This window comes from Coregonus lavaretus (assembly GCF_964263955.1).
Source record: "Coregonus lavaretus genome assembly, chromosome: 28".
NCBI classification, from domain to species: Eukaryota; Metazoa; Chordata; class Actinopteri; order Salmoniformes; family Salmonidae; genus Coregonus; species Coregonus lavaretus.
Genome location: NC_140015.1, coordinates 2,333,323 through 2,345,946, shown reverse-complemented (window position 1 = coordinate 2,345,946; position 12,624 = coordinate 2,333,323). Strand labels below are relative to the sequence as shown.

Here is a 12,624-nt window from a genome sequence, read left to right as displayed (position 1 = left end):
GGTCCAGTGCGATCACAGCAAACACCCATGTTTATTCCCCCCCCCCCTTTTTTCATTATACCTAATTGCAATCCAATTACGATCTTGTCTCAACGCTGCAACTCCCCAACGGGCTTCGGGAGAGGCGAAGGTCGAGTCATGCGTCCTCCAAAACATGACCCGCCAAACCGCGCCTCATAACACCCACCCGCTTAACCCGGAAGCCAGCTGCACCAATGTGCCAGAGGAAACACTGTTCAACTGACGACCGAAGTCAGCCTACAGGCGCCCGGCCCGCCACAAGGAGTCGCCAGAGCGCATTGAGCCAAGTAAAGCCCCCCCGGCCAAACCCTTCCCTAACCCGGCCAATTGTGCGCCGCCCTATGGGACTCCCGGTCACGGCCGGTTGTGACACAGCCTGGGATCGAACCCGGGTCTGTAGTGACGCCTCAAGTACTGTGATGCAGTGCCTTAGACCGCTGCGCCACTTGGGAGGCCAAAGACATGGACACTTGCATAGGGTCCCGATCCCCACGGAGAGACATTCTCAACTCCCAGCACCGAACAACACAAAACATACCGCTTTTAAAGGAAATGACAGCCAATCCCCAGCTACCTGTCTGATTAGCTAACTCGCTGCAGGTGCGTATAATCACACCAGCCCCACCACCCACTTATCTACCAATCTCGTGACAGGCATATCCTTTTTTTCAACAACAGAAATTACTCCTACTAGATACAATGGGGTATTATCAAAACTACACAGTATTTCCCACAACAATTTTGCTTATTTTCCATTCATCTGGACCAAAGTCCATTCATCTTTATTTCTACCGCCATGAGGTTCAAGCGCCATATCCGCTTCTACCAAACGTAACAACTGCGCATGTCCGCTCTCTTCTTCTTCTTTAAAGTGTTATGGCAGACTACACCTATTGGTGTATTTCCGCCACCTACTGTACGGGGTCTTCTTCTTTGATATTACTGCGGTCCGCAAACAAATGCTACAGGTGCATGCCGCCACCGACTGTTTTGGCCGAATATCAGCCCAAATAATTAACAAAATAAAACTAAACAAAATAAACTAAACTCAATGTACTCCTTTATTCAGATTCAACTGCTAATGCCCATCACTACAGGCTCTGGGGCCTGAGAAGGAAGACCATCTTCGGACAGTATTCTTTGCAATGTTTCGGCAGTGAAGTCCTGGGAACCCAAAAACCTTTCAGCTGCAGATTATGTCAATTTTTGGGACTTTTTGTTCGTTTGTGCCATACAATTAATCACATGTGCAATAAACACCATAAAATCCACCTTCACAATCAGCATATCAGTTTCCCTCAACTGTTGAACAACACTCTGAATCTCCACAGTCTGCGGCGCATCCACCGCCATTTCTTCAGCTCCCTTTGCTCATTCAACTAATTCACGTGCCTCCGTGTAGGAGACCTGCTGTATAGCCCTGACCCTTGCCACTTCATACTCCTTTACCCTAACCGGGCATTCCGGGAAATTGGGAATGTGGCTGCCATCACAATTATAACATCGTACACCCTCAGATTCTTCAACAACATTTCTTCGCACACACTTGATACATGTCCATACCTTTTACAATTCCGGCAAAACAATGGCTTAGACATAAAAGATGTCCGCTCTCTTAAAGGGGAAGCTCTTTTCATGCTTCTTCGATACAGCTACACCAGCGGTTTCAAAACTAGGTGTCGCAACACTATGTGGGGTCGCCTGATATGAAAATGGGGTCACAGGAGAATTTCCAAAATCCTGAAGAAAAACACATATATATATATATATATATATATATATATATATATATATATATATACACAAAAAATATAGATATTATAATTTCGTCTTTGTATCTCAAAATCATTGTAATGTTGTTAAGCTTAAAAATGTAGATGAAAATTATTCAAATCTAAAAGATAAAATTCAACCAGAGAGCGCCCTTAGATCATGGGAAAAGACCGCACTTGACCATTGCAATTGAATCATTCCCACGGTTAATGGCTATAGGCCCGCTACGTTATGAAACCACACACTATATTTGCAGGGATTTTGATATTACCGGCAGCAATTGATATGGTGAAAACAATGTGTGTGGAGGCAGAGGCACAGAAACTCACATCAATAACTTTGTCAGATAACACTTTTAAACAAATAATTTATGCTATTACTAGCAATCAAGAGGAAACTCTGACTGAAGGACTCAAACTCCCCAGTTTATGCTCTACAAATGGACGTTAGCGAGATGCCCATGCAATGTCTCATGATTCCCGAGCATGAAACGGCACAGGGGATGTACAGTGTGCTGCGTGGCTATGTTGACGAAAAACGGATTCCATGGGATCGAATGGTGGGTTTTTGCACAGATGGGGCTCAATCTCTTTCTCCATCTGCCATATGGACGCATTGTAAGATACACCGAGCGCAACTGAGCTGAGCACAGAACACAGAGATATACTGCAGCAGGTAACTTAGATTGTAAACTACATCAAACCACATCAACTGCGCGCACACCTGTTCGCAAAACTACGTGGAGATATGGGATCAGAGCATAACAATGTTCTATTTCACACCGAGGCTTGGTTGTTATTGAGGGTGAGTGTTGGAAAGATTTCTCGCATTGAGAGAGGAACTGTTGTCTTTCACAATGGATATTTAAAAAAAGAAATTGTTGACTTTCTGTGCCTATGTAGAAGACATACAGTATTTGCAAGCATGCAGGGTAAATACAAAAACCGAGTGACCGATTCAGATGAAATAATTCATATTGGAGAGAGTCTTTCAAAAGCTAACCATGCCCCCTTCCCTTGGCTGGGCATGTTTCTAACAGAAAACAGCATCAGTAAGTGTCCCACATGAGTGATGACTGATCACCTCCAACGCTTGGAAGAGCACTTTGGAACCTACTTCCCAATCTGTTTGACTGTGGCCCTGGCTCAGTTGACATGCCAGTAAGTCAAATCGAACAGCTGATCGAGCTGTCATGTGACCGAATGCATTCACGGGTCACTACCGAGGAGTTTTGGTTCCTGACTCAAAGGGAATACCCTGCGGTCTCCCTCTGTGCATTAATGCCGCGTTCAAAACAACTGGGAACTCGGAAATCTCTGATTAACGACTTCAGTGTGTTCAAGACAACTGGGAACTCTGGAAAAAACAATCTCCGACTGGGAAAAATCATTTTGAACGGTCATCCAACTCCGAATTCAAACTCGGGAACTCGGGCCTCTTTCTGGATTTGTCCTCGTATTTTTCAGAGTTCCCAGTTGTCTTGATAGCACCATCAATGCTCTAGTCTGCATTAAAACCAAATATCGATCCAGCAGAGATGAGGTGCGCACTGTCGACCACGCCCCCTGACTTTGAGAAGCTCTGACGCGACATGCATCACGCACACCCATCTCATTAGTGGTGGTAAGATAAGATTATGTCAGACTAATTTCCAATTGACTGCCATAGCCCCACATTAAAGGTATGTGATGGTGAGTTGAGAAGACAATCAGAAATAATGTTAGAATGTTTTTCAATCGACTGCCATAGCTCCAAATAAAAAAGTAATGTTAATTACAGAATATTTTTCACATGGTTGGGGTCCTGAGAATTTTCAGATATCAAAATGGGGTCAAAAGAGCTACACATTCTTTCACAGCACTTCGATACAGCTACAGCCAGAAGTGATTTTCGTAGCAGGTTAGGAGAGCATTTTCACTAACCCTACTCCTTTTCCTACACCTTAACCTAATTCTCCTAACCTGCTATGTTAATTCTCCTAACCTGCTGCGTAAACTCTCCTAATCTGCTAGGAAAAAGTCACTTCCGGTCGTAGCTGTATCTAAGTGGCATGAAAAGATTGTTTCTCCGCTCCTTACAGTGCGTTCAAAGATCAATCAAACTTTTTCAAACTATTGATTAATTGGATTTAGTTCAATCTTAAGTTATAAAATATCAAAAAAGTTTAAAAAAGGAAGAAGAAATAGAAGCTACAAACAGCACAGATTTTCATTATGTATCGTACCATTTATTAGTAGCCTGTGCAGGCTGTACATATACTCATCAATAAATACATGACTTGTATCTAACAACAATGGCATGGAATCGTTGAGGTCCAATGAATATCGAACAAATTCGAAAGGTTACCACAAAAAGCAAGGTGGTGTTGTTTATGATGATGATGATTCAGGAGTCCTATGAAATGCTCTCTTCATTTTGATGACCCCCCCCCCCCCCCAACACCCAAACACACACGCACACTTGTTGCAGAATCCTCAGCACGGCCCCCCCCAAACCCTGCCCAGCGTCATCTTAAAATCAGACACTGGTACAAGGATTGGGAGAGACTGTACTGAGAGAGGGAGAGAGAGGGAGAGGGAGAGAGAGGGAGAGAGAGGAAGAGGGAGAAAAATAGAGGAAAGGCGAGAGAATGGTTGAACACAGACAATGTACAGAGAGAGAGGAGGAAAGGAGAGAGAATAGCTGAAGGGACATATGTGAGAGTGCAGGGGAGAGGGAGAGAGAAGGAATGGAAAATGGAATGAGAGAGAGAGAGAGAGAGAGAGAGAGAGAGAGAGAGAGGTGTGTACTGCATGACAGACAGGTTTGAAAGAATAATGAAAACACTGCTGATAAGACCATGCACCATCTGAAATGATAGAAACACATCTGACCACCTGCAGGTTATATGAGTTACAAACAAAAGTACATAAACAAAATACATTCAAACAAATACTGAACAGAACATAAAAATAAATGCCACTGCATTGATACGGTAATAAGGTATAATTAACAAAACCATTATGGAGGTCTCTCTCCTGCCAGCCCATCTCCCTTTCTCTCTTTCATTAACTCTCTCTCCCTCTCTTTCTGTTGTTTTCTAAAGTATCTGCATAGACAGTTTCCTGACTTGCTTCTTGTAGTGCTCTTCTTACCGCTTACGCCTTCAAAGCCATTTCCTTGCCGTCATGTTGAGCACATTAAGCAGTCCTCTCTCTCTTTCTCTCCTTTCATTTAGCCTGGCGCTCATCTTCCTGCCTGCCCAATGCCCTTCTCCCTCTCTACGTCTCCCGCTCCCTCTATCTATCCCCCCGTCCTACCCTCCCTATCTCCCCCCAAATCACTGTTCCTCTGAGCCAGGACCAATAGGGAGACAGCCAGTAGGGTGAGGCACTTCCTCTGTGACAGGAAGCTGGGGGGGCTGGGGGGGAGGGGGGGGGGGGGGATAATTAGAGAGAGAGATAATGAGCGAGAGAAGGAAGGGGGGGGTGAACAGAGAGAGAGATGTCAATGTTGAAAATTCACCCAAGAGACACAACTCTTGGTGGATTGTGTTCGTTTCCATCATACAGTATAAGGTTAGATGATGATGCTTCTTTGATTACTTTGACTGAACTCACTCTAAAACCTGGTAAGCAGCAGTGCTCTTTTACACCAAGGAAACTCTTCCTGCCCTTTGGAAATGTCATAAGAAAGTGAATACAAACCCATACAGTGACCCTTGTGAAGTCCAAGGGTGTATGTTCAAAGTTGAAAGTGAGGTCAAGGAGAGAGAGAGAGAGAGGGGGGGGGGGGGTTGAGTGGGCAAGACCAAGAAGAAGGGAGTAGAAAGCAGGATGGGAAAAGATGAAGTGATAGAGGGTGGGGGCGAGATAGAGTGATAGACGGAGGGCCATGTTCAAAGACAGACAGTAGATAAGTACTCTCTGATAGAAGTTGAGTTGATGGGTTGGGTGGGTTAGGAGGTAGAGACAGTCCATAGGGGATAGTGGGGATATGATTGTTTGAGCAGGGGTCAAGAGTGTCTTACGTGCAACATCCTCTCGGAATTGCCACACCTCGTTAAATCTGCTCCTAATTACACTTATCTAAACATTGCCACGGAATCCCACAAATAATTTTGTTAGCATATAGGACCTTATCAAATCAAATCAAATCAAATTTTATTGGTCACATGCGCCGAATACAACAGGTGCAGACATTACAGTGAAATGCTTACTTACAGCCCTTAACCAACAGTGCATTTATTTTAAACAAAAAAGTAAGAATAAAACAACAACAAAAAAGTGTTGAGAAAAAAAGAGCAGAAGTAAAAAATAAAGTGACAGTAGGGAGGCTATATATACAATAGAATAAAGTGACAGTAGGGAGGCTATATATACAGGGGGGTACCGTTGCATAGTCAATGTGCGGGGGCACCGGCTAGTTGAGGTAATATGTACATGTGGGTAGAGTTAAAGTGACTATGCATAAATACTTAACAGAGTAGCAGCAGCGTAAAAAGGATGGGGTGGGGGGGCAGTGCAAATAGTCCGGGTAGCCATGATTAGCTGTTCAGGAGTCTTATGGCTTGGGGGTAGAAGCTGTTGAGAAGTCTTTTGGACCTAGACTTGGCACTCCGGTACCGCTTGCCGTGCGGTAGCAGAGAGAACAGTCTATGACTAGGGTGACTGGAGTCTTTGACAATTTTGAGGGCCTTCCTCTGACACCGCCTGGTATAGAGGTCCTGGATGGCAGGGAGCTTTGCCCCAGTGATGTACTGGGCCGTACGCACTACCCTCTGTAGTGCCTTGCGGTCAGAGGCCAAGCAGTTGCCATACCAGGCGGTGATGCAACCAGTCAGGATGCTCTCGATGGTGCAGCTGTAGAATTTTTTGAGGATCTGAGGACCCATGCCAAATCTTTTTAGTCTCCTGAGGGGGAATAGGCTTTGTCGTGCCCTCTTCACGACTGTCTTGGTGTGTTTGGACCATGATAGTTCGTTGGTGATGTGGACACCAAGGAACTTGAAGCTCTCAACCTGTTCCACTACAGCCCCGTCGATGAGAATGGGGGCGTGCTCAGTCCTCTTTTTTTTCCTGTAGTCCACAATCATCTCCTTTGTCTTGGTCACGTTGAGGGAGAGGTTGTTGTCCTGGCACCACACGGCCAGATCTCTGACCTCCTCCCTATAGGCTGTCTCATCGTTGTCGGTGATCAGGCCTACCACTGTTGTGTCGTCGGCAAACTTAATGATGGTGTTGGAGTCGTGCCTGGCCATGCAGTCATGGGTGAACAGAGAGTACAGGAGGGGACTGAGCACGCACCCCTGAGGGGCCCCCGTGTTGAGGATCAGTGTGGCAGATGTGTTGTTACCTACCCTTACCACCTGGGGGCGGCCCGTCAGGAAGTCCAGGATCCAGTTGCAGAGGGAGGTGTTTAGTCCCAGGATCCTTAGCTTAGTGATGAGCTTTGAGGGCACTATGGTGTTGAATGCTGAGCTGTAGTCAATGAATAGCATTCTCACGTAGGTGTTCCTCTTGTCCAGGTGGGAAAGGGCAGTGTGGAGTGCGATAGAGATTGCATCATCTGTGGATCTGTTGGGGCGGTATGCAAATTGGAGTGGGTCTAGGGTTTCTGGGATTATGCTGTTGATGTGAGCCATGACCAGTCTTTCAAAGCACTTCATGGCTACAGACGTCAGTGCCACGGGTCGGTAGTCATTTAGGCAGGTTATCTTAGAGTTCTTGGGCACGGGGACTATGGTGGTCTGCTTGAAACATGTTGGTATTACAGACTCAGTCAGGGACATGTTGAAAATGTCAGTGAAATAATGCCGTTTACCTTATATGGGTATGGCTGTGACTGCGTGTTTGTGTTGATAGTCATTATCAAGATTACAAGAACAGTATACGGTATACATATACATATACACAGTGTGTGTGTGTGTATGCACGTTCATGCCTGTGTGTGTATACATGCATGTGTGTGTGCACGTTCATGTCTGTGTGTGTGTGTGCACATTCATGCCTGTGTGTGCGTGCGTGCGTGCATGCATTTGCAAGTTTGTACGAGTGCGTTTCATGTCCCTGTGAGAATTGGTTTGTCAGTCAGTCAGGGCATTATTTACAGTGGGTGTGGTGATGTGAGTAACAAAAACAGGAAATCCACAGTCACATAGGCAGGAAATGCTGCTGCTCAGTGACAGAGTTAGAAATAAACAAGAGCTAAAACCATAGAATGCACAACCTCCACCAGAAGTCTCTGAGGGGTGGTTCACTAACATAGATCAATGCATTACTGAAGATTTGATAAATATTCTCTAATTGAAATTAGCCAAAGTTGTTTTGTGTTCAGAAAGAAAGCTACTTCAGGATTCCTCCCTTTCCAACCATTATTTCCCTGTTTGTACAGTATATGTGGTGTAAATTCACTTGGATCGATTTATTTAAAAATAAAAGCAATGCACATTCCAATTCTTACATTAATCAAGCTAACCCTATTATTACTGATACATTACTGTTAAATAACAGGCATTGTTTAGTTTCACATTTAGATTTTTATTCTTGGTTCAAACAGCTTCACAAAAAGGGAATACACTAAAATGATTCGCAGTTTAAAGACACACACATACACAAACTGCAACTACACACATACAAACACTCACTCATGCCTGCACGTACACACACGCACACGCACACACACACACACACACACACACACACAGTGCTAAATGTACAGGTGAAGGAATGGATTTTAAAAGGGGTAGGATTGCAAAAGGCAGATTGAAAGAAAGGAATGGAGAGAGAAGGAGGACAAAAATATGGCATCACAGTAACATCCTTATTCACTAGGATTGGTTTTTGATTGTCTTCAACTCTCCTAGGTCATTGGTTACATGAATCCCTGCTCAACTGGCATTGGTTAAATGAAATCCATGCTTGACTATGATTGGTGATTTCATTTCAATGCTTGATTGTCTGTTTGATCTGAACAAACATCAAAAGGATTGAGTGAGTGAATGAGTGAGTGAATCCGCTGGGATCCAGTTCCAGTTCATCATTTGATTGCATTGTGCGCTGAGATCAAGCTTAATTGTAATTAGTAGTCCAGTACCAATACTTGATTGTCATTGGCTGCTTCAAGGCCATCCATGATTGTCATTGGCTGTTCCAGGTCATTGATACTTTTATTGGTCGTTTTTGTCATTATTAGAATGACTGATTGTAATCGCTTTGGATTGTAACGGATTGGGTGTTTGGGTATCTTAGTCTGTCACAGTCACAGTGAATAGGTGGATCTTCAGATACTGGCAGGTTTGGTGGTGGTCTAGTGTCATGCCGTAACTGAGTAATTCTCACTGGAGTCTGGTCCAGTACTGACCTAAGTCCTGCTCACTACCCGACACACCAGGAGAGAGATATCCTGGGAGAGAGACAAAGATAAGTTAGCAAAATGGTACCTAAACTAAATACTAGATCTTCACATGCACACATGCTGCAGAGACTCACCTGTGTTGGAGCTGGCAGAGTGAGGGGGAGGCAGGTGAGGAGAGGGGTAAGAGAGGGAGTCAAACTTCCGGGGAAGTGGGGGAGGAGAGGAGGGGGAGGGAGGGAGCATGCAGGGGTAAGAGGGAGCGGACTGGGGGGGCAACGACTGGAGAGAAAGAGAGAGAGCAAAGAGAAGAGGAGAGAGGAGCGGTAACAGGACATGGAGGAAGAGAAAAGAGAGAAGATTGTTAACCAGCGATAAGACTGATGAGACAGAACAAAGAATCAGTGAAAGTTTCGGTTCGAAATGAAGGACCAATAGCCATGTTAACAATGGACACCATGGGGTTCATAGCACAATAAAAAATGTACATTTGTTGAATTTACCTGCATATTGGAGAAGACTGAGAGAGAGCCGTAGCCTGAGAGAGAGTTGTCACTGCGACTGTGCATCGAGGCTTCATTAAGAAACCCAGAAATATGTTTTAAAATAACATTGTATACAGTAATACACATACACACACACATACATATATATACACACACACAAACATATTGAAAAAAGATGTGAATGGTTTCTTACCTGAGCTGTTGCCATGGTGAGAGTGATAGACACCAGTGTTGAAGGAGGTGCTGAGGGGGGCGTGTGCCTGAGAACAGGAAGTCCCGCCCCCTGACCTCTTCTGATTGCGCAACTTCTCCTCTCTCCTCCATTTGGCTCGCCGATTGGAAAACCACACCTGTCAATCAATCAATCAATCAAACTGTAACCATTCAGATGTGTTTGTGTTGGAATATAACAAATATGTGAAAACTGGTGGTCTCAGACGACTGGTTTGAGAACAGCTCATGTACTACCTTGGTAGCTGTCATACTCTAATCTGGCCACTAGGGGGAGTAAAGGATAAGAATAGCGAGACGGAGGTCTCTTAAATAGACAGACCGAGTGAACCGTTGGTTACCTGAATGCGAGCCTCTGGAAGGTCGATTTTAGCTGCCAATCTCTCTCTGGCAAAGACATCTGGGTAATGTGTCCGTTCAAACTCTGTGAGGTGGAGAAAAATTGGTCAAGAAGCCCACAATGGTTCACATTAACACACACACACATGCCCATGGCATTAAACTTAACTTTTCCTTCATGTTTATTACTGTAATTTAATTGAATCTCCACAGGCCTCAACTGAAGCCTGGGGCTGGGGTTAAACCTTTCTCCAGCGCGTCAATCTGCTCCTGGGTGAAACTGGTGCGATTCCTCTGGAGCTTCCTCTTCAGCTGGAGGTGATGCTGGGCGTCCTCTACCTCATCCCTCTCTCTTTGCACTCCTTCTCCTCCTCCCACCATCCGCACGCTCACGTCATCCACCACACAGCCATCTAATGGAAAGGGGGAGAAAGATTGTTCTAGAACAGAAGGATAATTGAAGCGCTTTTCTTGGTGAAATGTGTGTGTGTTTGTGAGTTTGTGTGTGTTCCCACTGTTACTGTCTGCCTGAGTGTAACAAGCGTTTATGCATTCTCCATGTACATATACGTTTCACTGTTTTGTATTTGTGCACTCTCTGTCACTGTAGGTGTGTGTATCACTTCTGCGTGTGTGTGTGTGTGTGTGTGTGTGTGTGTGTGTGTGTGTGTGTGTGTGTGTGTGATTGTGTGTGTGTGTGTCCGTGTGTATGTGTGTTTTGGAGCTGTTGGCACACTGTTTCTGCTCTGTCATGTGGAAGATTCTCCAGCTCACCCTAAGCTGACTCCATGAGTCACACACACACAAACACACATACACACACACACACACACACACAAACACACATACACACACACACACCACCCCTGTTTTCTATCTGTACCGTGTTGTGTTGGTTGATGGTACCAGTTGTTTGGCCCAGTCCAGCTGGAGGTGTTCTGTAGATTCAGCATGCTGAGTTTCTCACACATAACACTTCCCCTTCACCTCTGACCTCTTACTTCTCTCCTCCAATCAGAACACAGATCAGAACTACTGGAAGACAGAGGGAGGAGGAGATAAAGAGAGGGAGAAGAAGAGGAGAGAAAGGTAGAGGAAATAAGTGATAGGGGACATACATTTGGAGAGAAAGAGAGACAGACAGACACACACGCGTGTGCATTAGCCTCCCACGGCGACACACGGGGAGTTCATTACAAACACACTCAGTAATTAGGAGCTACATCCTCTCCACTCTGACACTGACTACACACACACGCATGAGAGGAGAGAGTAACACTGTCAGCTACCATTAACCACACAGGCAGCACACAACCCCAGACACTAACTACACTAATGATACACAGCCACAATGCAGGGACCAGAATACAACATTATACACATTATTATACGCACTCTGACTATGGTGCACACACAGACAGAAGGGGAGCGGAAATATATATTACACAACACTAAAGCTGTACTAGTGATACAGGGGAGCAGAAATACACACAACACTGGCTACACCTGTGATACACCACATTACTCTAACCCTAAACCTAACTTCACATTAATATGGTACACTGAAAGGAGGGACAAAAGTACGTACAATAATACACACTGACTACGGATGATAGTGATACCAGTATACAGAGAATTGGTGCAGAAATACTCACAACACTGTAACTATACTCTAATGACACATGATGAAAGAGAAATAGAACAACTAAAAACACAATACACAAATATAGGTACAGTAATGATGGAAGAGACTAACAACTCACAACACTGGACACACATTATCATGTTTGTGGGGCAAAATATGCTCTAGCGCTATACACCTAACTCTACATTAATCAATGAATATGATTGAGACTGGAATACATGGTGGATGAGACAATTAGTATAAATAAATCCTGCCTTGTCCTTTTATTCAAAAGTTGTGAGTGTGCTGTGCATTGACGGACTCCCGACTTTGACTACAACCAGGTATCATAACCAGCACAGAGCCATACCGGTAAAAATTATAAGACACAGGACAGGCAGATTTCATAAATCGTTATTAGCAGACCTTTCGGTCTCTGTCTGTGTCTGTCTCTCTCTCCCCCAACATTGGTGTTGGTTGACAAGTTTAGTGAAAGGACACTCACCTACTCGAGGGAGAGAGGATGCTGATGGTTTTCCAAACTTGCGTTTCTCTAGTCTCTCCACCGCTTACAAGGTTTCTCGCATCCTACTCTTCCTCTCTTTCGTTATACCCTCATCCCTCTCTTCTGACCTCGCTTTTGTTGACTGTGTGTGCAAAGAGAAAGAGAGAGCAGGGAGACGAGCCAGAGTAGAGATGGAGAGAGTTAGACAGAGCGAAAGAGAGGAGGCAAGGGAGGGGGGAGTGGGCCAGAGAGAGAGAAACAAGTCTGCAGGCACTCTGGTCCTCGGAGCGATG

The 12,624-nt window shown here is 44.8% G+C and overlaps 1 protein-coding gene across 1 annotated transcript; it reads right to left on the bottom strand.

Moving 5' to 3' along the window:
• Nucleotides 1–9,109: 9,109 nt before the first annotated feature.
• Nucleotides 9,110–11,173, bottom strand: pax10 (paired box 10; the record flags this gene model as incomplete). The annotated part of the gene is made up of 7 exons (XM_084145466.1): nucleotides 9,110–9,177; nucleotides 9,264–9,408; nucleotides 9,630–9,700; nucleotides 9,826–9,982; nucleotides 10,205–10,287; nucleotides 10,448–10,615; nucleotides 11,086–11,173. 7 exons carry the CDS (start codon nucleotides 11,171–11,173, stop codon nucleotides 9,110–9,112), a joined length of 780 nt encoding a protein of 259 aa, XP_084001592.1.
• Between the last annotated feature and the right edge of the window lie 1,451 nt (nucleotides 11,174–12,624).